The 26,995-nt window shown below is 45.6% G+C and overlaps 3 protein-coding genes across 6 annotated transcripts in view; 2 read left to right on the plus strand and 1 right to left on the minus strand.

The window, feature by feature from the left end:
• Window positions 1-1,994: 1,994 nt before the first annotated feature.
• On the plus strand, window positions 1,995-4,385 carry LOC118123189 (retinal cone rhodopsin-sensitive cGMP 3',5'-cyclic phosphodiesterase subunit gamma). The gene is made up of 3 exons (XM_035180394.2): window positions 1,995-2,127; window positions 3,188-3,345; window positions 3,447-4,385. The coding sequence occupies exons 2-3, from the start codon at window positions 3,203-3,205 to the stop codon at window positions 3,562-3,564; spliced, it is 261 nt and encodes an 86-aa protein (XP_035036285.1). The 5' UTR covers window positions 1,995-2,127; window positions 3,188-3,202; the 3' UTR covers window positions 3,565-4,385.
• A 1,525-nt stretch (window positions 4,386-5,910) lies between these two features.
• On the plus strand, window positions 5,911-10,005 carry LOC118123171 (retinoic acid-induced protein 3). 2 transcript variants are annotated; one of them, XM_035180366.2, is made up of 5 exons: window positions 5,911-6,018; window positions 6,112-6,244; window positions 6,872-8,078; window positions 9,136-9,191; window positions 9,378-10,005. In XM_035180366.2, the coding sequence occupies exons 3-5, from the start codon at window positions 6,944-6,946 to the stop codon at window positions 9,462-9,464; spliced, it is 1,278 nt and encodes a 425-aa protein (XP_035036257.2). In that variant the 5' UTR covers window positions 5,911-6,018; window positions 6,112-6,244; window positions 6,872-6,943; the 3' UTR covers window positions 9,465-10,005. The 2 variants fall into 2 exon arrangements, with proteins under 2 accessions (XP_035036257.2, XP_035036256.2); XM_035180365.2 differs by having other exon boundaries at window positions 5,915-6,244; window positions 6,875-8,078.
• Window positions 10,006-11,490: 1,485 nt separating this feature from the next.
• LOC118123169 (RNA binding protein fox-1 homolog 2) overlaps window positions 11,491-26,995 on the minus strand; it is a 42,649-nt gene continuing 27,144 nt past the window's right edge. For 2 of the 3 annotated variants that reach the window (XM_035180362.2, XM_035180364.2), the window contains 8 exons: window positions 26,719-26,763; window positions 20,597-20,684; window positions 20,034-20,090; window positions 19,678-19,825; window positions 18,588-18,630; window positions 16,330-16,433; window positions 15,596-15,671; window positions 11,491-15,133 (listed from right to left, as the gene is read on the minus strand). In XM_035180362.2, coding sequence (XP_035036253.1) covers window positions 15,089-15,133; window positions 15,596-15,671; window positions 16,330-16,433; window positions 18,588-18,630; window positions 19,678-19,825; window positions 20,034-20,090; window positions 20,597-20,684; window positions 26,719-26,763 — 606 coding nt within the window. In that variant the 3' untranslated portion in view covers window positions 11,491-15,088. The remainder of the gene's footprint in view (window positions 15,134-15,595; window positions 15,672-16,329; window positions 16,434-18,587; window positions 18,631-19,677; window positions 19,826-20,033; window positions 20,091-20,596; window positions 20,685-26,718; window positions 26,764-26,995) is intronic. The other variant, XM_035180363.2, reaches the window with a different exon arrangement.

Raw genomic sequence — 26,995 nt, forward strand, 5'->3', positions numbered from 1 at the left:
GCAGCTCTTCTGGGTCTGAGGCGGTGACTCTGGTTCTCGATGAGCAGACTCTGAATCCGGGGATTTGAACTCGTCGTCCTCTTCCAGGAGCCGACATGTTGCCCAGCTCTTAAAAAACTGACCTCAGAACCTCAGCCTATCAACCCGACGACCCCAAAACCAAATTCATACGTCAAATCTATCAAATCATAATACAAATTTAAATTGCTTGTCATTTTAAAAAGCTATAATCAAGTATATACTTTAAACTTTTGTTGATATAATGTTAATTTAATGAATTGGAGGAATATTCGGCCACCGAAGCTACAAACAGATCTATACTGAGACTGTTAATCACAGCTTTAGCTTTAATGAATCTTATCTGAAGGTTAATCCATGACGTGTCGGAGTTGACGTTCGTCAGAAGATAAATCTACGTAGCTGTGCCAGAGCGAGCGTCAGTCGATTGGTCAGTTGGTTGTCATGAAATGTGGTTTTTCAGATATTGATGTTTCCCGTCTGCTGATTTAGATTGTACCCTAATTATCCCTGTAGCGCCACCACCAGGTCGGCATTTGTGGGTTTATATAAATAAATATCTAAGGAAATAGTGGACAGATGTCAGAACTCATAATCAGTTTTGTCCAGCGCCACCATGAGGCCGGAATATAAATGTGTCAATGTCTCCATCTCTAGTTTCACGTCTTCACTACATCTGATGTTCATTTAGTAAATTATGATCCATTTAGAGTCAAACAGACCATAAAGAGACGTATGAATCTGGGATGTGTTGATGCTGGATTTCTTCCTCTTCACATTTCTACAAAATTAAAATATTTTTTTAGTTAAGTATTCAAGAAGGAGCGAAATAAATAATTGCATGTATAAAAAAAAGTCTAACAATAGAAACGGTTGTGTCAGAATTTGTGCGGCTGCCAAACAGGCTGATCCAGGATCCTCCCTCAACATCCTCCACATGTGAAGACACATTTTAACTTGTTACTTCACACCAGTGGAGACAAAGAACTTTTATTTTTATCATCTATCATTTTCCTAATGATGATAAACGACACGTCGGACGGAGTGAGGCACATTTGCCCGAAGTCCAAACCTGCTTTTTGTTGATTATTGCTTATTCTGATCATTATTTCCTTTGAGGTAAATCAGAAAATGTCTGTTTCTTCTTCAGACTATTGTTTTGAATCGAGTTAATGTCAGAATATCAGCGTCCGTGTGAACGTGTCTCGTGTCAGGAGCGAACACCTGACTTGTGTTTCTCAGTTTGATTACATGACGCCACTGGTCCTCTCGCTCTGGCCCCAGCTCTCCCACAGTGACGCTGCCAAACTCAGGCTCTGAGGCTCGGAGGACATTACAAATTGGCACATGATTAACTCTGAATTGAAAGAAATGCGATGAAAGGGAATCGAAGTGAACATAAAAATGATGATCTTTGCAAATGTCTCCATATCACAATCTAGTTCCAATCGTAAAACCAGTTAAGGGCGGTTCTCTTTCTACGTCCTCTGACATATCACGTGTATGTCGATGAAGATGAGGGAGATTCCTTCATCTTCATCATTTGAACATCTAGTGACAACAGAAATAAGAACCTGATAAAAACTTGGGTTATTAAATACATAAGTTGTAAATAAGTTGAGTAGTTAAACATCCAACTTCTCTTACAGAAAGAAGAAGCCACTATTAATCAGGATTATATCAAAGTATATTTGTCTCTTATCACGATTGTCCCTTCGTCTCTGAACGCACGTTTGTCATTGTTCCCTCAGAACAACAACAAGCGACGGCACATGTGAGATCAGCGTCTCACATGGACGTGAACCGCGAGCAGCAGGTCGTCTCCTCAGCTTCACGCAGACTCGCTGAGCTTCACGTGGATAAGCCCAATAAAACCCTCCCAGACTGATCTCTGACATCTGCCCTCACAGGTGGGGAGGGCTGGGGGGGGTTGGCCTGGTGGAAAAGTTTTGGCTCCATGTGACTGGAAAGAGGAGGTCGGGGTGGGGGTGGGGGGATTACCGATGAAGATATAAAAGCCCGGCGGAGGCAGCTCATCTTCACACAGTCGGACAGAAGCAGCTGTGAGTAGAGATCGGCGGTGGCCTCGCGGGAAATCTGTGACAACAGGTGAGAACTAATTCTGCTGCTTCGACCTCAACGACCCGAACGACCCGACTCACTGAGACACTGCTCCTACATGAGTATTTATATTTATATATATATATATTTATATTGCTAAGTGAGACATGACTGATGAGGACGAGTTTGACCCTGATGACGAAGACGAACTAATATTCAAGGAGTGAAGAAGAAGAGAAATCTGACATTTTCTACTTTTTCTGTGCTTTCAAATTGCTGCATTTTTTTCTTACAAAAGACAAATGTTTTACTTCTGTTTTTTGAATTTTTATTTTATATTACAACACAGACAGTCGCATAGTTCAACGCTAAATAAAAGAACACCACAGGGAGGAATAGAAGAACTCAAGTTATACAAATCTTGGTGAATCCTAAGGAATTTATACAGATTGAGTCAATAGTTTAAGAGAAACTCGGAGAGGAGAACAGGTGTGTGTGTTTTCTAAAGCCTGCAGGAAAGAGGATTGACACTGAGGGCAACAGTCAGCAGCAGATGGCCGATCACTTCGTACGCAGGGAGCGTTGATCTGCTGCTGGCGCTGAACGCCGTGTTCCACCTCGGACAGAACTACCTGATTGGGATTAACAGTGTCAGCCGTCAGAGGAGGGGGGGTGGGGGGCGAGAAGTGAAGATTATGCAAGATACAGTTTGAGTCTGAACCCAACACGGCCGTCCTCCATCACGTCACTGCAGCGCTTCGCGATTCGGTCATAATCCTAAACGTAATCTTTGATTTCCACCACGTCACATGTCGGCAGCTGCATTTAAATCTGGGCAGGAACAAAGTTTGAGGTTAAGAACAGAAGCCGCACCCCCGTTTGTTCGGGAAGGGCAATTAGTCCGCTGAGGATCGGAGCGGGATTAGAGCTAATCTGTCCGCCCAGACTAATCTGCATAATCTCCACTGATTGGCATTGAGAGCTGAGAGGAAACAGGATTAACAGAGAGAGAGAGAGGGGGGGGGGGGGACACAACCGACAGAGGGAAACTGGGAGGAAGCGCATGTGTGATGATACAAACTCAAAGATGCCCCCCCCTGTGTTTCAGAGACCCTCAGCAGAAATGAACGCCAGCCCCCCAGCAGGAAGCGCCCTGGCCCCCAGCGCAACAAGCGGCCCCACCACACCCAAGAAGGGGCCCCCCAAGTTCAAGCAGAGGCAGACCCGTACTTTCAAGAGCAAGGCCCCCAAACCAGGCCAGAAGGGGTAAGGACCCTTTAACGTCATTTACATACATAAACCTTGATATTTGCTGGAGTGATGTCGAGTCTCTTCTGGTCCTGACGTGTCTCTTCGCTCTTTTCCAGCTTCGGTGACGACATCCCCGGCATGGAGGGCCTCGGCACAGACATCACGGTGGTGTGCCCATGGGAAGCCTTCGGCGACATGGAGCTCAGCGACTTGGCCAAATACGGGATCATCTAAACCTGCTGCCTCCTGCCTTCCTCGCTCGTCTGCACCTCTCCTCCGTCTCGTCCTCGTTACCCGGCCTTCTCTCCGCCTCGGCTGGCCACGCCGCGATAAGGCTGCCAGCAAACCCCCTAACGCCCTCTCGTCTGTCTACCTCATGCTTTACTCCACTGAGTGGAGGTATAATAATGTTCTTATTTTTATATCATTATTATTGATATTATTATGATATGATACTGTGTACAGTATATAAATATATATATATATATACATACTTGAAATGAGAAGACGAGAAAAACAACTCCACACACCCGATCCCCCTTCGTCCCTCTACGAGTGCTCTCTCCTCACCCCTCTCCCCCTCCTCACCCTCGGCAATGGACGCAAGCAAAACACAAGTTAACACTAGCCTGTATTTGCTTCTAGCTGTCTATAAAAATGTAAATATTTTTGCGCTCAGTTGAACCTTTTGACCTCGTCGTCTGTCTTACCTTTTGTACTTCCTCCCTCTTTTTGTCTCTGCATTGTATTTTCTACTCCTTGTGCACACGGCGGCTGTAAACACCACGAGATGCAAGGAGAAGGTGCGACGCGCCGCCAATTGGCAAAAAAAACTAAAACAAACTACAATGCACTTTCACGTGATCACGGAGGAGGAACTCCCCTTCAGCCCCCCCTCCACCTCCCTCTCTCCTTGCTGCTGTTTCAATCCCTCCTTAGAGAACAAATGAAATAAAAGGTATATTCCGTAGGTTTTGTATTTCAATCACACTAACACACGAGCTGTACTGTGACTTGTTCTGATAGCTGCAGTAAAATGTGTCTATTTTTAGTAATCATGTCGTCCCTCTTTATTTCCTCAAACATCTAAATACATAAATAAATAAAACACGTTGGGTTTTAAATAAATCAGAAGTAAGAGGATGAAAATATTAACATAACGATATCACTAATCTGAGATTAACTCTGCTTCTTCTACGTCTTGTTTACTGCACTTTCTGAGAACTAATAATAATTACTGCTGATGATTTTAAGCTGCCTCGAATCGTCACAGCTCTTTGATGGAAACGGGAAACAAACCGATTGCAAATGTAACTGGAAACTTCTCTTTATCATCTCAGATCCAACTCACAAATCACACAGTGCAGTCGAATGAAGACCTGACTACATCCTCCAGGCTTCATGACGTAATGTTTCTCTGTTCAAAGTCAATCATCTTGACATTATACAGTAGTTAGGTGTGATATCAGGATTCTCTACATGGATGTAAGACATTGGTAAGACACGAGAAGAGGGAGGTATAACAGGTGAGGAAGGATGAATCACACACATCCCAGCCGGAGACACAACAGGTCTGAGCTTCACAACCTTTCTCAGCTAACGGGGACAAATAACGAGGGAAATCCGACCCGTGTCAGAGGCCGTTAAAACATCCATAAAGATGTCACCGTCTTCACGAGGCAGGATCATGGATTAACAAATCACCTGGTGAGTTTTACATGAGGATTCTTAGTTACCAGCGGCAACTGTGAGACAATGAAATCAGTTGGGTTCATCCTCTGAAGACTGAAAACGGACGAACTTTACCATCCGTAAACGCTGTGGCCCCAAAACTCGAGGCCCCAAAACAAGACATTCATCAAACCCCCGAAACCACATGGCGTCCACCACTGTCCCTCAACGCTGCTATTGTCCAAACAGCATCCTTCCCATCCAGGTTGCCATGGTTTCTCTGCAAAATAACAATCCCCTTATCTGCACCGGTGGCGTCTGAACACAAATGTTTCCCCCGTCATGCTTGAATTCCTCCAGCTCGTCAAAAGGACACACCGGGGAGACGTTAGTGCTTTTAGAATATTCCGTAAAAAACACAGGTTTATGTTTGTTTAAAAGAGATCGAGCTCCTGTCCCTCGTGGCTGCTGCAGCACCCGAGTGTCGACTGCAGATGGGAAGTGAGCGCAGCTTCTAGACTCTGTGCGTGTGCAGGCACGAGTCGAGGCGTTGCGTGTAGACTTGTAAAAAAAAAAGACAAACGGTTGGAGAACACTCTCTCGACTCCTGACACTTCTCCCCTGCGGCTAAGCGCACCAATGTCAATCTGTTGTTGCTGTGATTTACCTGTAACTACGGCGACGGCCCGGTCCTGTTCTGTTGAGTCACTTGGACTCACCCTGCAACTCACCCCCCCCCCATCGCAGCCTGCTCCTCACCCCCCCATCCCAGCCTGCTCCTCACCCCTTTGTTTTCACATGACGGAACATCTCTGCAAATTCTTGTGGGAAATTGGATCCATAAACTGGGGGAGGAGTGATCTCTCCCTGCCTGTGTGTGTCTGTGTGTGTCTGTGTGTCTCTGTGTCTGTGTGTGTCTGTGTGTGGATCATAACCTGAAGGTGTGTGTGTGCCCCACCTATTCTCTGAGGGAGGGGCACAGGGGAGAAGGAGGAACAGGAGGGGTCTGAATGGAAGGTATGAGTAAGGGGTGCAGGTTTCTCTTGCTCTTGCCCAACCTGTTGAGGTGAGGTGAAAACAATCCTCTCTCTCTCTCCCCGTCGGCTCCAGCAGCTTCGCCGCTCTTCCTCATCCCGAGCTCTTCCTGTTACCTCGTCCTGGCGGAGACATGGACACATCGTCGGGATAGAGACAGCGAGCGAGGCGTCAAATTAAAGACTCACATCCCAGAGGATAAAAAAAGGTAAGTGGCTGTTTTCTAATAGAGGTTTGAGACTCGGCCTCTTATTGTGATGTGCACCTTTAATAGTTTATGTCATAGTCACCACTCAGATATAGATGTTTTCTTTAGAGTAAAAGTTTTCTGGAGTTATAGCAGCTTTTATAATGAGACAACAATCACATCCAGAGCCTCAAATCCACGATTCTCTGATATCAAACATAGAAATAAGACTAAATTGAAGAGCAGCAATTGTTTTATACAGTTTTTCAGGTTTGGTTCATATTAAAACCTACAGATGTTCATCTTTGAAGCTCCGAGGCCAAAACAAAAGCTCTAGTCAGCGGCTAGAGGAAGTGACAGTCGACTTATCAGGGGTGAACATCTCTATCCGTCACATATGAACTTTAATCCACCAGCGCTCACGCTCTGTCCCGACCTGAACTACATGCTACACTCTTCTCCTTCTCCACTCAGCGTCTTGGCTCACGCTCTCCTCCGCCTTGTTCTGACATGTTTACACACTCCCTCCTCCTGTTCTCTTGCACCGTCGCTGTCAAACCCCGTTTCTTTATTTTCCAGTTATCCTGTCCTCCATTGCGTCTGTCCTCCGTCAACACAGCTTCAATATTTTGTGCTGTTTTGTTCCAGCAGAGTAAAACCCACCTGCCTTATCAAAGAGGGGTTTAGAGGAAGGACTGAATCCCTGCGTGGATTACCGAGATGAACATGGCCTTTTTATCTGTGAAGCACAAATCCCTTCTCTCGCTCCTCCTCCTCCTCCTCTACCTCACCTGTCTGAGCCAGTCGGCCAACAGCAGCTCAACCGGTCCCTCAATCAACACCACAGCCACATCCTCTGGTTCCTCCAACGTCACCTCCCTGAAGGGTGTGCCAGGCTGCGGCAAAGGACTGCACCCCGTCTACAGGTACCTGTGTGACCGCCGGGCGGCATGGGGGATCGTACTGGAGACCCTGGCCTCCTCGGGCTTCCTCTTCAGCATGGGCCTCCTGTTGGGCCTGCTGCTCTGGTCCCTCTGGATCTGTGTCTCATCTAAGACTCAGCGCAGCAGCATCGGGGGCACGGTGGCCTGCATGTCCATGTTCTTGTTTGCCACGGCCGGGATCTTCGGCCTGACCTTCGCCTTCATCATCCGCCTCACCTCTCAGACCTGCCCCACCAGGATCTTCCTCTTCAGCGTGCTCTTCTCCCTGGCCTTCTCCTGCCTGCTGGCTCGCTGTCTCGCCCTGCTGGGCTTCGCGGCGGCCCGGGGCTGGGGGGAGCCCGCCGTGGCCCTGGGGCTCTTCGCCGTGCAGGTCATCATCTCCACACAGTGGCTGATCCTCGTGCTGGTGCGGGACAAGAGGCCGTGCGAGTACAGCCAGGAGGAGTTTGTCATGCTGCAGATCTACGTGCTGTGCCTCCTGGCCATCAGCTTCATCCTCTCCATGCACTTCCTGTGCCGCTCCTGCTCCACGTACAGCTACAACTACACCGGGCCCACCAACCAGCAGGGGAGACAACAGGCCGCCATGGTCTTCCTCACACTGCTGCTGTCCGCCGGCATCTGGGTGGTGTGGATCACTATGCTCACCAGAGGGAACCCGAAGTTGGACCGCCGGCCTAAGTGGGACGACCCGGTGCTGAGCATCGTGCTGGTGGCCAACGGCTGGGCCTTACTGATGGGACACGGGTTGTCCCAGGTGTCCTTCCTCTGCAGGGGCGAGGCAAAGGCCCAGGAACTCCCGCTGAGCTTCGCCGGCTGGACCAGCCCCAGCGCCGACATCCCAGGGCTGAGGAGTCCGAAGGAGGGAAGAGAAAACGGAAGCTTTGAGTCGGATGGAGAGAACAGGAGAGGTAAGAAGAAGGAGAAGAAGAAGAAGTGAGACAAGGGGAGTACTGGGCTTTAAAAATAAATCAACATCATGTTTAATTGTCATAAAGAATTTAAAAACACGACCTTCACTCAGGAACAAAACTCAATCCTTCATCATCAATATCTGACCTCAAAATAAAGATAATCAGTTAAATCAGTTTACGTTTATAAAGAATTAACAGTAATATCTATATTTTAACAGTTTGGCAAAAATATCTTGAATGACTCGTCGATTCCAGGAAAAGCAGCTGATTGATTTTCTGTTGATCAATTAAATAATTTATCCTATTACCATAAATATCCTAATAGCAGGAGCCTATGATCCATCAAATCCATGTTTTCTCTACAGATTAAATTACATTTAAGTGAGAGTATGAAACTTCATCTGAACAGCAGCTAGAGGGCGGATTAAGACTTGAAAATGTCAAACATTCAAATTTCACACACTCAAAGATATCAGTTCTCTACATTTGCCAGATTTTTGAAGATCCACGAACTTTTCCCTGAGAAAAACGTCTCATCTCACAATATTAAAGAAAGTTAAAAACCTCCTGGATCCGTCCCCTGATCCGAACAAACACAGAAACGTGAACAGGGGTAAAAACACAACATCCCTGGTGGAGGCAATATTGTAGTCATGGTAAATAATGAAGCAGCAGCTCAACTTGACGAGACTCTGCAAACACACAACACACAACACACAACACACAACCCAGCTGCTGGTCGAAAGAAAAAGGTTTAACTACAAAACAAACTGAACAAGGGGTGTGTTTGATTTTCATCTGCAGAGGGAGGAAAGTGTTGTTTCTTTTTATTTCCTGTACAAACAACAATAGAGCAGGAGAAACATTATCATGACCGACGATGGACGACAAATCCACATTCACATCCTTTCTGTTAAAACACAACCGTGAGCCCAGATGAATGTGGGGCCTGAACATCAGAGGGAGTTTGGGGATCAGTCTGTGATGAATCGTCTGTAATGAACCGATAATTAACTGCATCATGCGTCTCCTCCTCCTCCTCCTCCTCCTTCAGGCAGGAGAACCGACGCCTCGCTGCGCTCGCCCTACGAGTCTGGATTCTCCATGACAGTGAGTAATAAACCACCAGGATTCACAATGTGCCTCCACACACTCTGCAATTAGGGCTCCGTGACCTTTTCACCACTGGAGACGATTATAGCCACGTTGCATTGTGAGGTTAACGAACGCACAATTTACCATGAACATTTACTGCAGTGACATGATAAACTGTGTGTGTGTGTGTGTCTGTTTCAGGATATCGACCCTGACAAGGATTACACCATCCCTCGCCCGGAGGCCAACTACAGGGAACCTTCCGATGAATATTCCCAAGAAGATTAAACAACTCGCCAACGAACGCCTTGAATCGTTTCTCGTGCAAATGTAAATATTTCTGCATCGTGTTTAAACGAATGTCATTTCAAACCCACGTGGACGTAAAATGCTTCGTCCCAGAGAAGAAGACTCGGCAGCACGCGGCTCATCCGGGTTTCTTCACGGAGGCCGGATGGGGTCAGATTGTCTTAGTTTGCTCCTGGTTGGGAAATCCACACGACAGAAACTCAGCAGAAGTGGATGTTCACGACGTGCACGTTGTGAGTCCGGCTGAGATGGGGTGTGTATATAAAAGCCCCGAGGTGGTGGAGGAGGCGTGAAACTGTCGCTGTGAAGGTGCCAAACTGCTGAGAGGAGCAGAAAGGAGACGGAGGGAAGGAGCCAGCAGAGGAGGAGACATATTCAAACTCACTGTGCTGCAGCATTAACAGTACACGTGTTCAGTGTGTATATAAATATATGAGGAGTACGAGGTATGACTCATCCCAATTTGTAATTTTATACATTTGTGTGACAAGTGACGACAATAAAAGATTCATCTGTAAAAGCCTGGAATTATTATCGTCCACCAAATTTACACAAAACTCTCCGGACCAATTAGCATGAAACCTGGTGGACAGATGTGTTATAGGTCACGGAACCGGGATCAGTTCCAGAAATAACAAAGTGAAATAGAGCGTTTTTCACTATTTTCATTCTTTTCCCAGGAAATAATTCACAGATTTAACACGTATGATAATCAAATGTTCAATGAGCATAAAATCAAATCAGCTTCTTTTTCTGTTAATCAATTTATTTAACCCTTTTTCCAAATGTTTAATTATAAACTGGTTATAGTTGTTAATCCTTTAAGAAAAGTAAACTTAATATCTTTGGTTTGATGTTGTTGGTTAAACTCATTAATCGTTAGTTGCAGCCACATTAAGACGTTTTTCTTCTTCATGACAAAACATTTGATAAACATGAAAACCTTTAACATATGAGTTTGATCCATTGTGTATTAAACCTCACACAGAGTATTAATAACACTATAAATACACATTAATACACACTGAACCTTCAGGATGGAAAGATATTGGGATAATTACCTTCTCAACTAGAACCATGTTTCCCGACGCCTGCTGCAAACTGGAGCCTCCACCTCAAGTGTAGTAGCAAAGTTAAACCACCAGGGGGCAATGTCGGGGCATAACGAGTTGAAAGAGTGAAAACTGAACAGAAGTAGTAAAAGTTGTTTCCAGGTGATTTTTACGGCGTCGTTACAGGAAATCATTCGATTTCACCTTTAATATTTAAAACTCTACATTAATAAGTCACGTTGTTAAAGTTTTGGTATTTATGCTCCGCCCACATCGACCTGTAGTGCCTCTCTGATCCACTAAGGTCACTTCCTCCCTCCAACAGATACAATCTACCCCCACACTCCTCTTATCTCACAGCCTTCAATCTATTCTTCCAATTAGCCCGACTTCAATTACTCACAGAGAGCGTGCCATTAAATTGCCAATTGGCCTCTTGTGCATTAGAGCAATTAGCAGGGATATGAGGTTTTCCCGTCACATTTACGGCCATTAACTGCAGATGCAATTAAAGATTGTTCCAGATTGTCTGTCTCCCCCCCCGCCGGCAGCGATGTGAGCGGCGGATTCAGTCCGGAGGAACAAAAGTCAAGAGTCGACACCACTGCAGGCCCAGCGGAGCCGTGTTAATCATGTGCAATCGCTGGCCCTCATCGGTCCTGTGACTCACACCAGCTGATGCCGAGAGTCTGAGGACACTCGGGTTGTTGTTTCATCCACATCCCTGCAGCCGGATGCATCAGAAACACCATCGAATAGCTACAGCCGCCTCCGCCCTGACTGAACAGGCTGGTTCCAGCCGAACGCTGCAAAGAAATTGATAAGACAATCATGGGAAAGGAAATAACCTGATGGTTACCAGCTGGAATCAAACCTGTGTGGGAACGTGCTCCATCAAACATCTGGACAATGCACGAGGGTCACACAGGTAATAAAGTCTCCGGAGACCAGAGTAAAAACCAAACAGTTTATTTATTATTATATACATTCAATAATAATGAAGAGAATAAACAGAGGGCAGACACAAGGATGGCAAAATAAAACATTGTGAGAAAAATACATGTCACTTATTGAAAGAAAAGAAAAAAATCACTTGGATAAATGAGCTTTTAAGAGCATGTGACATTTAAAAAAAAAAGCCTCCACATGCAATTCAAACCCATTTATTAAATCCCTGTACAAAAACTCCCACTGGGTCACCTCCAGCTCGGTGCAGCGAGTCGGGGGTCAGCGGCCGAGGAGACGTCTGACCTCTGTGGCGTTCCAGCACAACTCGGCGCCTGTTGTTTCGCAGCCTTGCAAAGAAGATTTACTCCAGTTTGAGGAGACAAAACCAAGCAGAGGAGTCGCGGCAGCTGCACCACAGACGCCCAGTACACCCCCCCCTCCACACCAGCTTCTGCCGACTGGGCAGGTGAGGTGGAGACGTTGCTAAATGAGCTTCTCTCCACGGGCACGTTCTCAATAATTCTCTGTAGACGACAGCGGCCTCGTCTCGGCGCACAAACATTTCTTAACAGACAAGCTTAAGGCAGAATTATGGTTCTGATGGGCCCGGTGTCGTCGTCGTCGTTTTAATTTGAGATTTACCTTCGTTATAAAAAGCGAACCACAGGGGTCCAGACACGCCAAATTAAACTTTACACATCTGCCGCGACTGGTGATAATCACGACGACCACAGAGGCGCAGAGCGGAGATAACCCAGATTATCGAAGTGGACCAAATCAAGTTCCATAAAGCGACCGCAGGCGCTTGCCTCTCCCCCCCCTCCCCCACCCAGACACTGTGCTGGACCTTCACTGAGATTCCTCCATCACTCGCGTCACCTCACTTTACATAACGGCCTTCCTCCTGCTATGTAAACGCCACACCAGTCCTCCTCCAGCACTATGATTTGAATTCATGCACAAACGAAAAGATTCTCTGACCGACACCCTTCCTCTCTCAGAAAAAGCATGCATAGCAACACGTATGATAATACTTGTAAGGGAGAATAAGACAAAAAAAAAAAGAGGTAATGGGCATTGAAAATACTTATTGGACCTACTGCACACAGTTCACAATCATACAAAACAACATTAGCCCTCCTCACACTGTCCGCTCCGCCCTGAGCGCACTGTATCCCCCCTGGAAAACTAAAAAAGAACAGACGGCAGGGGATGTTGTTGTCCTGTCAGCTAATGATAAACGGCTCAGCTTCTCACCTTCACTGCCACAATGTCCCTCGACTCACCGCATTGTTCCATTGTTCTAAAAAGGTGGCCACTGCTGGGCAACAGGGCCCTTTCCTCATTGTGCGGACATTTCTCCCACATTTACTTTGCCTGTCATTTGGCCCGGCTGCCAAACCCCAACGCAAAACCTCCTCACGTGTCTACCTCCGCATTTCTGCAAATCCCTCACGTCTCCATCTGCTCTGATTTCTCTTGTCTGCAGCTACAGCGGTTTTCATGTGTTCATTTAAAAACAAAAACAGAGAGAGAGAGAGACAATAAATTAGTGTCCGGAGCAAAACCAACGTTCAGAATTCCCTAATTGCTGCAATACTTCCGACATTTCCTCTGTCTTTTTGGAGCGTCAGTGACTTTTCCCTGGGTGCTGTTTCGACACTGTACTGAAAGATACAGCTTCTACCCACAGATACACAACATAACATACAGTTAAAGGCAAAAAACAAAAACAAAAAAAGGCAACCACAAAAATATGAAATACATCAGGACCAAAAATGTGCTTCTTCAGTAAAATCTTTGGAACCAAAAAAAGGCAAAAACAAAATAATATCAATAACAACATAGTGAGAGTATATGGAGATGTAATACATAGGACAGAGACCGGGTCTGTAGAGTGACAGGCCCGGTGAAGAGAACTTTAAAAGTATTCCGAGCAGAAACTCTCAGAGAGCGTGATGGATTTAAAAATGATTGTGGACGAGTGAAAACAATGGATATAAATAGAAACTTCTCATTACTTCAAGACTCTATTACACGGTTTGCGACGTCGACTTTGATTCGCCGTGTTCTCCTCTGGGCTGTTCTATAGGGATCTAGTGTTCTGCTGAGTTGAGATCACACACACACAAACAAACACACGCAAACACACACACAGGGAGCAGCCTACGGGCATAAATATCTCAGTTGGCCAGGAGGGGTTCCCAGTTGGCTGACTGGCGGATGATTTACTCTCCCATGTGGGTGTCCCCCCCCCCACTCCGCTTCAGATCTGCTTCGCTAAATCTAGTTTGTTTGTTTGTGTTCCGACGGTTCTTATTCCGTCCGACGGGGACGCGGAGAGAAAGGCAGCGAGTCCTTTTTTGGAAGAAGTACTACGAGCAGATCAAGGTCGAACCTCTGAGGAGGTGGGGGGGGGGGGATAGTGTGCCGGATTCCCAAAATGGACAGAGACAGACACGGGGTCGGTTCCCAGCTGGAGCCGGCGCGTCCCGTCTTAGTGTTGCACTTGTAGTGATAAAATGATTGAGGCGAGTGAGTCTGTCACTGAACATGATGGACAGCTTTAACACGTCCACGTGATGTAGATATTTAATGACACGTCTACGCGACTTCTTATCGATGGCGGCGAAAAACATAATCCAAAGAAAAACTGAGGTATTGCAGAATAAACAAAAGTCACTTGGTTTTTTTTCCTTGTCCTTTTTCACGTTTTCTAAATTCTTTTTTTTTTTTAAACATTATTTCGTGTGTGTTTTTTTTTATTTCCTTTTACATTTGATGGGGAAGTTGGGAAATGACAAAATAAAGGATATTCCCCCCCCGTGTAGAGTTCGGCGTTACCAGGACAACAGTGGTTTCTGTCAGTCGTTCCCCTCCAGCTGAAATCTGCGTCTCCAGCTTTACAAAACCATATTTCTTTTCCGTGTGGAGCCGTTTCATTCTTTAGTTTTTTTTTCCCATTCCTCTACCACAAAGTTAAACCAGAGGGACGCCTCTTCTCTGAGAGCGCCGCTTTTACATCGATGTAGTGTTTAAAAACAGAAGTACCTTTTTTTTTTTATAGTGATGCCGTGGCAGTTCTCTCGTTCTGTGCAGGTCAACGTAAAAAGGAGAATGTAAACTAGAGGAAGCTGTATACTTGGGTGTTGAGTGTAAATGTAAAGTATGTGTATATAGGTGGGATCAGGTCTTATAGGGCAGTGGATATACTGAGAGTTCAGAGGGGAAAGGGGGTGTAGAGTTCAGGATTCACACAGGAACAGTCGTCTCCCTCCAGGTCCTGTAGTGTTTCTAAATTGTGCCACGTAGATCAGAGTCGAAGCCTCCAGCTTGTTATGTGAGAGACGCTCCTGGTTTTTATTTATTTTTCTTTTTTTCCCCCATTGTCTCCATGTGAGCGACAGACAGTGGAAACAGAGTTGGAGTTGATGATGTGGCGATGACCTCTCTCGCCACACAAAGACAAAAAAACCCCAAAAAAACACATGAGTTGTCACGATCGTCCACCTGCAGAAAACTGGAGGGGAGCTCCGGCCAAACGAAGAGCTTGAAAAAGTGTTTTGGAGCGATGTGGAATTCCTTGGGTGTGATTTGTGGTTTCTAGTACGGAGCGAACCTACTGTATCCTGCCCGGTACAAACTGGCCTGCAAGAGACGAGAGGAACGGCAGAGTCGTTAAGTGGGAAAATGTGAGATTGCAGCTGTACGTTTGTTTCTAGAGCTTCTCAATAAATCACAGTCCACACATGGTTCTACTACAGTTCCACAAATTATACAATCATTGTGTGTGTGTGAACCAAGTCTTAGGCTACATCCACACTAACACACTTTGGTTTTAAATCTAGAAACATCTCCGTCTTCACAAGTGCTTTAGCTCAGTATCATTTATAAACAACGTCTGTACTTATACACCTGAAAACAACGTATAACATCATCGTATCCAAACGTCTCTGATTTAAGTATTTAAAGCTCTGGAGTGTGGACGTCGGGTGCAGTGAAGTCTTTTCAAACCAGAACGTAGTAGTGTGGATGTAGCACAGAAGAAAGGGATCAACAAGGGATGCACAGGTTTGTTTGAGTTGTGTTGCAGAGCTTGAGTTTTCTCACCATGGCTCCGACTCCGTAAGCAGCAGCAGCTGGACTTAACGCGTGGTATGGATCTGTAGTGTAAACCCGGCCATAACTAGCAACACAAACACAAAGGAGATAAGTCATCTGAGCTTTTTTTTTAAATGACAACAAAAGGCTGATTTTGTGTTAGGTCCCTGTTTTGTTTCCTCACAAGCATGACAACACACGTAAACACTGCAGCACTCGTCCACTGGTACGAGCAGGGACGAAGATAACTGCCGGCAATTAAACAGAATCGGGTTTCCAAATATTGTGCGAGGGAAGGAAACGCATTGAGCGTTGTTTGTTAGAGCTGGAGGAAACACAAAGAGTGTGTCCGCACTGAGCCGGTTACATGTGTAAACACTTCTTTGCCTCTCAGGTTCAGTTCAAAAAAGACTTTATCACAATCTAGGTACATTTTACACACTGTATATATAATTATCTTCAATGATGCAGAAATATCCTCATATGTCACTGGAATCTGTGACCAGTACTTTCTCTCTGTTATCAAAGAGCCACTGCAAACTGGAATCTATTAAACCTGCAGCCTTTGATTCATCTTTAGATTTTCTACTAAAGAAAACGTCCTCAGATCTCGACTGAAACTGATTCCACTAACAGTCTGCACCTCAGCGGCTCCGTTGTACAGTGTGTGTGTGTGTGTGTGTGTGTGTGTGTGTGTGTGTGTGTGTGTGTGTGTGTGTGTGTGTGTCTGGGGTTAACCTCACCTGTCACTGTAGGCGGCAGCAGCGGCGGTTGCTCCAGCTACGGCTGTCGGCTGGGCGTAGCGGTAAGCGGCGGCGGCAGCGGCAGCAGCAGCAGGGTAGCCTCCCTAGAGACACACACACAACAGAGCTTAGTCACATGTCTCCGGGGGAACAAGACACCTGGGCCGAGATATAGATGAGAGGTTGGTGTGTGTGTGTGTGTGTGGGGGTAATATAAAGATGCAATATACTGACATTTAATACTAATCATATGGAAACATTACATGACTACCTTCAGAAATATGTACATAACTTAACGCTCTGTGCAACTTAAATTAATTCTGTGGATATTACACATCGACTATTGTATATTTTAACATATTTGATTTATTATCCGAGGTCTATTGCAAAAACACCATGTTTACGTTATGGATATATTTTTAGAAATACTCCTTGTGTTGAGAAACATAAGTTATCAATAAAATACAGTATATTGCATTTCTGTGTGGGGCGAGCAGGAGGTGGTGTGGTGCTGCATGTGAGATTAGAAGAGAGAGAGAGGGGGTGGGGTGGGGGAGAGAGGGGAAACTGTGGAGGTGGAGTTAAGAGTGTGTTATTATCACTGCAGGAGAGAGGGGAGGTAGAAACCGTGGAAGACAAAATGTCCCCACAGCTGAGGTCGTAGAGACGCCTCAAGACTCGAGTAATGAAGGGAAACGTCAGAGGACACTGAGGGAAGCTGCAGTCTGACATGTTTGTGACATATACAGCAGTGTTATGTTTTTTTATTGTGTTGTTACAATTCAGGAGGTAGGAAACAGAGAGAAGATGTAGGGGGAGGGGAGGAGGAGGGGAGGGAGGAGGTCACAGGAACAAACACGCCCACAGAGGCCTGTACTGACACTAAAAGTCACCTGCACAGCATGCACGCCCGGAATCATACGTCAACACAACACCACTGCATTTGTACAGCAAAGCACAACAGACCCCCCGCCCCCCGCCGGCGTTCTCCAAGAGGCACGAGGGAGATGGAGCAGAGGCCGAAGGGCGGGGCAGAAAACAACTGGCTAATTAGGGGGGGGGCATGGAGCTGTAGTAGAGAAGGTCTGCATGCAGCACTTGATCAGCACATGCTACAGTGATCATCCCAGGAGGGGTCAGAAGGGGGGTATTCAGGAAGAGACCATGTTCTCCGTTTCAGCTATTAAGGATTTGAGAGCATCTCGCACCCGGGGCTGACACAGACTGGACCTCTGCTGCAGAATGGTAGCCTCCATTTTTGTAAAAGGAATAATGTAAAAAAAATTATTTGCAATTGCTTTTTTCTTTTCTGATTTATATTTATCAAATGTGGGTGTATTCTTTTTTTTTTTTTTTTGCCAAAATAAGGATGGGTGTCGTATTTCTCCAAAAACTAACAGGCAGAAGAGACCAGGCTCTCTTTGAACACACTGGACGGAACAATGTTCACTCAGAGCAATTTAGCAGTTTAGTAAACAAACAAAGCTTTTCCCGTACGACCAGGAACAAACACACACTTCAGTGAGTTAGTAGAAAGAAAAAAAAGCATATTTAAAGTAGTGGGATATTGTTTTTTTAAACAACAAAAACACAAGATGTTCCAGATCAGATCAGCAGATGATTTAAAAGACCAGAGGAAGCAGTGAAACAAGGCGCACTGTGGGTTCGGGGTTGAGTTGAGCCTACCTGAGGCAACCTGGGACTAAGGACTGAGTCCTGAAACACTAGTCTATAGAGAGAACAGAAACAACCGTCGTCAACCTGGACACACACACACACACACACACACACACACACACACACACACACACACACACACACACACACACACACACACACACACACACACACACACACACACACACACACACACACACACACACACACACACACACACACACACACTCTACACTGTCGCATCTGCCCACAGAGCAGCCTTTGTAGTGGTGAGTCCCTCGGTCCTTCACAGTCACCCTCACTTTTAAATCAACCTGTTCCAACCTGCATGATAATGGATGTTTCTGCCACAACAAACGACACCAAAAAAAAAATAACACCTCATATCTTTGTGGTGTGTTGTGCTCGTTTTCCTTTTATCATCGTGGGCTCATTCACCTTTGTGCAGGCAGCTCTGTGCAGGGCATGACTGGACGGCACATGCAGAATCACCCCCAGAGGAAAAGAAGAAGAGGAGCAGGAGGAGAGAGGTGTGAGGGGGGGAGGGAGGGGGTGTGTCGCCGGGAGGTGAGTTTACTTACATACAAGTCCGCAGCTCCGTAAAACCCATCCTGATACACCACGCTGAGAGAAGAGGAAACCGGTAGAGAGAGGAGGGGGTGGGGTGCAAATGGAGTGGTGCACAGTCCCAAAAAAAGAGAGTGGATGATGTCACAGCAAAATCAAATTGAAGAGAGAGAGAGAGAGAGAGAGAGAGAGAGAGAGCGAGACAGATTATTTCACACCCATGCAGCATGCAGAGGAAATACAGTTTCCATTCAAGCTCCACGACTGCAGCTAAAAACATTAAACAACGGACTCGCTGGGGATGAGAGATAAAGTTCATCTAGTGAACTCAGACCATAAAGTGCTTTTTATTCCCCCCCGCTCCGAGAACATCGAGGCAGCGGAGGCCACTTTGAATGGATCGTTATCGTAATGTCATAATGTCTGAGAGGCGCAGTTCTCCGCGGAGCAGATATGGAGAGGGTATTTCCGACAGCCCGCCCCCCCCACCCACCCAATTTCACCTTGTTTAGCTTCGATTTCAATGTCGTCAGAGCGAGCGAGCGACCGCGCGGCCATTAACCGATCAATCCCGCTCTGGTGTGAATACCGCGGCAGTCATAACCCCATTAGCCAATCATCACATCACAGCAACGACACATGCACAGTTCAAGTACTGAAGGCACAGGAAAACACATCACTGTAAATGTGAATAATTTGTTCGCAAATCTGCGAGCAGGGCGACCGCGCCTGCATAACGACTGAGTGCGGTTCGCGTGTGTTTATGCAAATCTGCCGAGGGTGGTATCTGTGTGTTTATTCAAATGAACCCTTCAAATGGTGCAATCCCATCAGTGTGTCATACTCGACTGAATAGCCTGTGAACTGACTGACAATGTGCCAGCTGGACCGCGGCAGAGCAGAGTGTGAATAATGTTTGAGCATGAGAGGTGTATGAGCACAGCTGTATTCAGCAGAGACCTGGTCAAACAGATTTGGAAAAATGCATTCATGAGGTGTTCCTCGGTGGATTCACCGGGCAGTAAACACGACGACCGACTTTAACCGGTTTGTTTCCAGTGTGTGTTTTCCTATAAGTCAACTCTTGACTCTTGTTCTTCTCACCCAGGGTACGCAGGGAGGGTGGGCTGAGGCACAGCGGCCCGTACGGTGCTGTAGACGGGCCGACCCCGGCCTCTAAGGTGGGCGCCGCGGAACGCTGCCGCCGCTGTTGTGGCTGCCGCTGCTGCTGAAGAGTAGGGGAACCCGGGGACTGGAGGAGGAGGATGAGGAAGAGGAGGATAACAAGGGTAAGCAAGGAGATGGAGGATAGGAGAGAGAGGTGGAGTGACAGCGAAGGAATTAGAAAAGAAGGATGGGTAGGAAAAGAACGATGAATTCATTAATATGAATAACAGATTGGAACGTGACTGAAATGTAAAATGGGTTGTAGAGGCAGTTGTAAGTGGGGGTGCTCTTACCTGCGTACAGCTCGGGTCCGTACATGGCGCTCACCATCGGACTCAGTTTCCAACCCGCTGACAGTCACATAGAGGGGGCAAAGAATGAATAAGGGAGCATAGGTGCATATATGCCTCAACATGCACACAGTGTTTTTAATACAAACACGTTTAGTACATTACAATAATACAGTTATTCATCTATATTCTTGATATTCATGGTTCACAAGATTATTCATATTTAATTCCCCTTTTATTGAATCAGGCTGTGTAACATGCCCCTTTAATGGAAGATTATTATTGCGACAACATCAACCTCTGTCTGTTGCACCACTTGTTCTCCCCATGCAGGCTGTCGTGTTGAATCTAGAACCAACTGTGAGCGGAATTTTAAAGTCAGCTGACATCATGGCTGGTAGGTGGTAGCAAAAATAATGAGCCTAAAATAAGATGCAGGAGTTTTGCTGATGGTCCAGAGAGGAGCCTACAGGGCTCGTCTACCCTGCCCCCCCCCCCTGTGTACCTGTGCTGGATTATTAGTCGGGACGCGGTGCATCGTTAGTGTGTGTCAGTTTGGTCGTTACCGTAAGGCAGTGTGCTGAGAGCCTCTCCGTTAGGGTAAGGGCTGACCATTTTCTTGTTAGTCATCACCCTGGCGGTGGCGTTATTCACCTGGGGATGGAGGAGCAGACGGTCAAACACACAGACACAACATTACAGCAGAGGAAAGTTAAGCAGCACATAAACTCCATGTTGACTAGATAACAAGGCCGAGGCTGAGAAATATTGATTTACAGCTGTGATGTGCTGGGTTTTATATATATCTTGATATTGTATTTTCATTTATTCCTACTGGTTTATTAGAGGAGAACGCTGGTGGTGTTTTTTTTATGTTATGGTCCAATTTGTTCGTAACTTAACCGACTCCTTTTGTTCAGCTGTAAACTTGATGGTGTAAAAGCTGCTTTAAGGTTAAAGCCGACCAACAACATGGATGTGACGATGTACCGGCATGTTCTTGGTTATTATGTGGATGACGACACATCGGTGTGTATGTGTGTGTGTGTGTGTTTAATGCTACATGTCCATTTGTGTAAATGTAATAGTGGACGGAGGCTGTTAAGGGGAATTTTTTTTTATTCATCATGCAATTAAAAACTAATTGCCCAGTAGAGATTTGGTGATTCACAGTGGAGAGATGTGATGGCTGCCAGGAGCGACGCTGGTTATGTTGCTGCAGGGACCTGCACATTAATGGGTTGGAGGCACAGCAAAGCAAACTTAGCTGTACTTTTATTTTTGCCATGCGCAGGTGAAAGTATTCACGTGTGTGTGTGTGTGTGTGTGCGTATTCCGTTCACGCTGACTGACATTTCAGACTAATGCTAAGGCCCCTTCAATTCAAGATGGCTGCTAATCTCCTTTCTGAGCTTCAAAGGCTCAAACTGCGGCGCCTCGATCTATCCTCATCTTCCTTTGATGGGCTTTGCGAGAAGGAGACCGTCCGAGTGCGCTGGTGGAGCTCCACATCTGACTGTGTGACAAGCTAAAGATTATTGACCTTTTGGCAAGATGGGGGGCCTGTGTGCGTGTGCATACCCACAGCAGCACCCTCATTCAGAAGAGCATTAGAGCGTCGACTGCCACACGCGTCGCCTCGCGCTCTGACTCATGTTCTTTATCTGCCGAGCTTCATTCAAATGGAAATGAGGTTTGCCTAATTTTTCCATCATTGCAAATGACGAGGTCAGCGGCAAACGATTCAATTAGCCTAGCCTGGCGAGCTATGTGATACAACATCCAGGTGGAGACATTTCAAAAACGTGGATCGAGCTAATGATCAAATTAACGTCAAAACATTTTCTTTGTGTCACACAGATTATTTGTGTTGAAACAAGTGGTGACAGTGAAGAGCCGGGTTTCCCCACTGAGGGATGAGTTAAGCATCTCTATCATATCTTAGATGATACTGGGCAATCAGCTGTGTTTCTACAGTGCTTGTACCTGTGTTCGTGTGATGCACATTAAATGAAATTGGGTGAATGGTTTGACAGTAACACATGCAGATCAGGAGAGTATATGGAAGGCCAATCTCAAAGTGTTAATAATTAATAAAACATTCAGCCTTTCTCATCCCACTTTTGCCCTCCCAGTCCAGTCGGAACAATAAACCTGGACAAAATCAAGTCACATTTCCATATGAAACCAAACTCGTGGGGTTTACATACCTAAAAAAAAAAGAAATATTCAAAAATAAATACAAGGGAGAGGGAGAGAAAGAGGGGGTGCAAAAACATTTGTTTGACAAAATTAATAATCATATAACACAGAAATTACACGCAGCCAAATATGGGCGAATAACATGACCAAGAGTGAGTAACAAACCAAAAAAGAGTAAATCAAAAAATCAGCCAATCAGCAAGCGTTGGATGCAGAATAGAGACCAATCAAAAACAATCGCAGAACTCCCACATACAAACATGTACGAGACGAAGATGGGACGGGGAAGTTAAGAGGACGGGATGCAGGTGAGAGGGAAAGAGACAGAGCCAGTCCGTATATAAAAACAAGGGGGGGGATGTCGAGATGGAGTGAAGAGACAGAGAAAAAAGGGAGAGAGAGTTTTACATGAGCAACACAAAAAAAAAAGAACAATTACTGTTTAAAAAACACAACATATATATACCAAGGTGCATCATTCAAATAAAGCAATTAGATTTGGTGACCATTCTCCTGAAAATATCATTATATGTGGTGGGTTGAGAAACAGAGCACCAAAGGATGGAGGGAATAGAGAGAGAGAGAGAGAGAAAGAGGGAGAGATGGAGAGAGAGAGAGAGAGCATGTGAGAGTGAGAGAGAGAGAGCAATCCTCATTCCCAAAAAAGGAGAGAAATAAAATAAACATGAGTCACTATGCCAGGCATTAGAACTGTGTGTCACAAACTGAGACCAGTACACTGCAACTACAACTACGACTACTGATACACAGACAATCCACTACGAGAAAAAACAAACCAAAAAAAGAGAGAAAAACAAAATGGCAGCGTAATAGAGACCCAAGGGGACACTGCGAGGTAAACCCCATATCGGTTTAGAGATGCATATGGTGACACGACGCAGAGGCCGTGTCCACGACCACTCCCTCGTTCACGTCTCCCTGTTTAACAGACCCCGTGCAGGGAGCAGTGCATTGAGATGATTGTCATTTATCACGTTTATTACCCCCTGTCAGCGGTTGAGCCGCGCAACAGTCATTTGTCAACTTGTACAATGCAGCGCAATGCATTGTGGGATTGTTAACAGACGGCACGACACATGCGAACAGGCACTTTTCGTTTTTTCATTTTGATGAAGGATTGTTAAACTGGGGACTGGTCTGGGACGCGCTCTGGCTGATTCGATACGCGATTTTTTACACGTCACTGAATAAAAAACAAACTGATTCTTTCCTGGAGATGAGATGTTCCTAAATATTTACAGCCACTTTCAAGTGGAAGTGATGTTGCAGCTAAGTGCGACAAACTGGCAAAAACAACTTGCTCGCGAATACCTGAACCGATACGAGAGCAAAGTAGAATTTACATCACTATTTTAAAGAATTTATTAAGTTTAGAAACACATAAAATGACCCTATTCCATATGATCGCTAAGATTTTAAATGGTATTTGACTAAATTACAAAATACATTGGCAATAACATTCTGTTCTAAACTATATTATTATGGCTAACACTGAAACACTTCTCATGTAAACAGGCACAAATAAAACAGTAAACAGAACAAAAGATGCAACTTTTACGCTTCTTAAACTGCCTCTTTTGAAATTTAGCTCGACTTCCTGTTTATATTAGTGACCAATTTATACGTTTCTAACGTCTTTACAAGCCAAGAAGTGTCCAAAGTGCAAATGGGGCAAACTCCTTTAGTAAATGACTAGTTTGAAACCAGTTAGTAGTTCCCAAGAAGTTAGGAAGAACATTATATTCTAACTTAGCGATGAATTTATGAATAGCTGGTGCAACTCAATCCACATCTTCATCAACATGGTTCCTAAACATCTTTACTGTTATTAGACACAGTTCTCATCTGAGTATGAAAATACATTTGCAAGACCTTTGTCTCTGGGTTTTTTTTCAAATGCACTTTGTATCCAGTTGGCTAACTTTTGACAAAGTACGAGGCTCAAAGCAGGCAGGTCAGTGAAGTGAAGAAATTCAAAACCAGAGCAGCGTTATTTGCCCTGCAGCTCGGGAGGGGAGGGGGTCGGCATTCACTCAAAGCAATCGTAGGCAGCAACAGGGAGCAAAGCTTCATGTCATTTCTGCTGATTTTAATTCATTAGGAGGAGGAAACTACATACATTGAGTCCAACGGAGAATTAATCAGATGTATTGTAGAGAGTAGCCGTGTGATTGCACAGAGGAGGGTGATTACATTCGTTCATTCCCAGTGAGGTGTTAATGACGTGGTGGGGGACGGACATGTGGAGAAAATATTACGGCTAAAAGACCCAATGTGTTGAAAGATGCTGTGTCCATCTGTCTGTGTGCCTGTGCTACTGTAAATGACATAATGCCAAGAGTTTCCCAGGGCGTTACACTGGGCCGGGAACATTTGGTTAATATAGGAATGCAAAGACTAATATTGTAGATTGTGCATGGTACTGTATCAAAAGGCCCATTTCAGGGGTGGGGTGGGAAGGGGATCAGTTCAGTGATAGATGTTTGTACACAACTTACCGTTGCCGTAGAAACAGCGAGTGGTTACCGTGGAGACTGACAACAACACACAGAAGTCGTCAGGGAAACAGAAAAAATATAATAAATAAACAAATAATCCGGGTAACAAATGAAACCTAAATGCCCCCACCCCCCCCGCCATGTGAAATAAAAAACCTGAGAGCAGCAGTGTCACAGCTCAGAACAGAGTTTAAGAGAAAGAAGAGGGAGAGGAGGAGGAGGAGGAGGAGGAAGATGCTCTGAGCATCAGCACAACAATCAGAACAGTGACAGGATTTGGTGCTCTACAGAAACAGAAGACATGGTACAGGAGAATGGAGATATGGGGCAACCTTGCTTTAAACCCCCCAAAACCTAGCCTAGAGAGTCCAATGAGGGACTGAGATGCAGCGAGTTTAAAAAACACCTCCCAGGATGCGTCAGAGGAGCAGAACCCAATCCCCACCACCCTCCATCACAAGAGCAGAATGGCAGAAGTTGCTTTGATGCTGTCAAGGTCGGTATTTGGGTTAGATGTTGCAAGACTCATTCTTATGTGGTGGAGTTAGGCCACAAGAGAAGTATGTGTGTTTGAAAAATGGCTGTGGCTAGAGAGAGAGAGGCTCTAATTTCTACCAGTCACCACAAAAAGATCATACTGACGGAGAGTCAAACAATGAAGACAAGACAGACAACTGAAAAACAAGACAGATGAAAAGAGGTGGAGACGAAGTACGGCAGACAGATGATGGCAAAAAGAATATTATAGTTAGAAAAAACAGTTTGCAAATTAAAACACAAAGTGACAGAGACAAACACGACTGGCGATGAGAGAATGAAGGGATGAGAAAGAGAAAGAACGGAGCCAAAAACACAAAAAGACGGCAGAAGGGTTCGGAAAGGGCAAAGTACAAACTCTCTTTCCCCCTTTCTTACAAACCTTATCTACGTTTTCACTCATGTACAAAGCAAACACACGGATACTCGCACGTGTCATTCATTAGTCGCAGATGTCATTCATTGATTCGGTTGTTTTCCGGGGCCGTATCATGCAGTAACAGAAAAGTTCTGATAGCGACAAAAACACAAAGAGGACTGGTCAAATCCAAAGCAAACTGGGGGAGGGGGGGAGGTTGGAGGGGCTCATCTGTGAAACTGGGACACAATGCACTGGTAATCCTTCGCTTCAGGCCGTCGCCAATTCGACAACAAGCTCTTATCGATTCAAGCTCTCACACTGCGATGACACAGCTGCAGTGAATCAGTCGAGATGTTTCTGAATGTTTATGGAAATGGTCAAAAAACGGGCTCGGGCCAGAATGAGTTGAAGCCAGTTGTGTCCCATGGACGAGTGTATGGCAGCAGCATCGGTGGGTGAGAGTGTGCATGGTCAGGCATGCAGAACCACAGACACAACTTTCTCCTCATCCTCTTCACCACATCCATGCAGAGATGATGACACTCTTTATAGAATATATACCCCCCCTCCCTCCCCCGCTCCTTTGCATGCAGAGCTGCACCACTTTTACACGCAGACAACTTTATTTCTATTCGCCGCTATTCTTGTGTTGTAATGTCTGACTAAAACTCTGCGTTGCTGCTGCTGCTGCGGAGGAGGAGCTGTCACTTCCCGTAACGCTCCGGCCACAAGAGGTCAACCACGGACACACAACTTTGGCGCAGCAGTGAGTGAACGGGTGTGTTGGAGGTTCTGCATGGTCTCGGCCTGCGTGCCATCTCCTCTGCGGTTGTGTGAGCACCGTCTGTTACATTGTCCTTCCACACCGTTGTTTGCAACGTGGACAAATCAAGAAGAAAAACGAAGTCACGCAGCGGATTCTTTTGCACGACACCGATCATTTGATTGTGGCTAAATATAAAACCAGAGTTCACCATTCTCCCTTTATATTAAACTCAATCTTGACAGTCTGCCACTCCCAGATATGGAACAGTTCAACTAAATATCATTTAGCCAGCATACACCTTACTCTTTTACATCTTTCCTTTTGGACCTTCAGACTGTCACCTGTCCCCTGGAAAAAAAGAGATGTTGTTTTGTGTGATCACAGTAAAAAATCGGGGATGTTAGATCAAGGTTAACAGCTGCACCACTTGAGACCATGCAGAGACCTGTTAACACTTCCTGTACAGCCAGTAATTGCAGCAAAAGAAGGAAACGTGTGCACATATGCGACTACACTTTTGTGACGAAATGTTTTTTCTATCATTAGCTTTGTGGGGTGTCCTCCAGTCAAAGTGAGAAGT

Source organism: Hippoglossus stenolepis, chromosome 16 (assembly GCF_022539355.2).
Source record: "Hippoglossus stenolepis isolate QCI-W04-F060 chromosome 16, HSTE1.2, whole genome shotgun sequence".
Taxonomy (NCBI): Eukaryota; Metazoa; Chordata; class Actinopteri; order Pleuronectiformes; family Pleuronectidae; genus Hippoglossus; species Hippoglossus stenolepis.

Coding starts and splice junctions, on each gene's coding strand:
- LOC118123189 (XM_035180394.2), top strand. CDS start 3,203: ATGAACGCCAGCCCCCCAGCAGGAAGCGCCCTGGCCCCCAGCGCAACA. Junction 3,346..3,446: donor CCCAAACCAGGCCAGAAGGG/GTAAGGACCCTT, acceptor GCTCTTTTCCAG/CTTCGGTGACGACATCCCCG.
- LOC118123171 (XM_035180366.2), top strand. CDS start 6,944: ATGAACATGGCCTTTTTATCTGTGAAGCACAAATCCCTTCTCTCGCTC. Junction 8,079..9,135: donor GGATGGAGAGAACAGGAGAG/GTAAGAAGAAGG, acceptor CTCCTCCTTCAG/GCAGGAGAACCGACGCCTCG. Junction 9,192..9,377: donor AGTCTGGATTCTCCATGACA/GTGAGTAATAAA, acceptor TGTCTGTTTCAG/GATATCGACCCTGACAAGGA.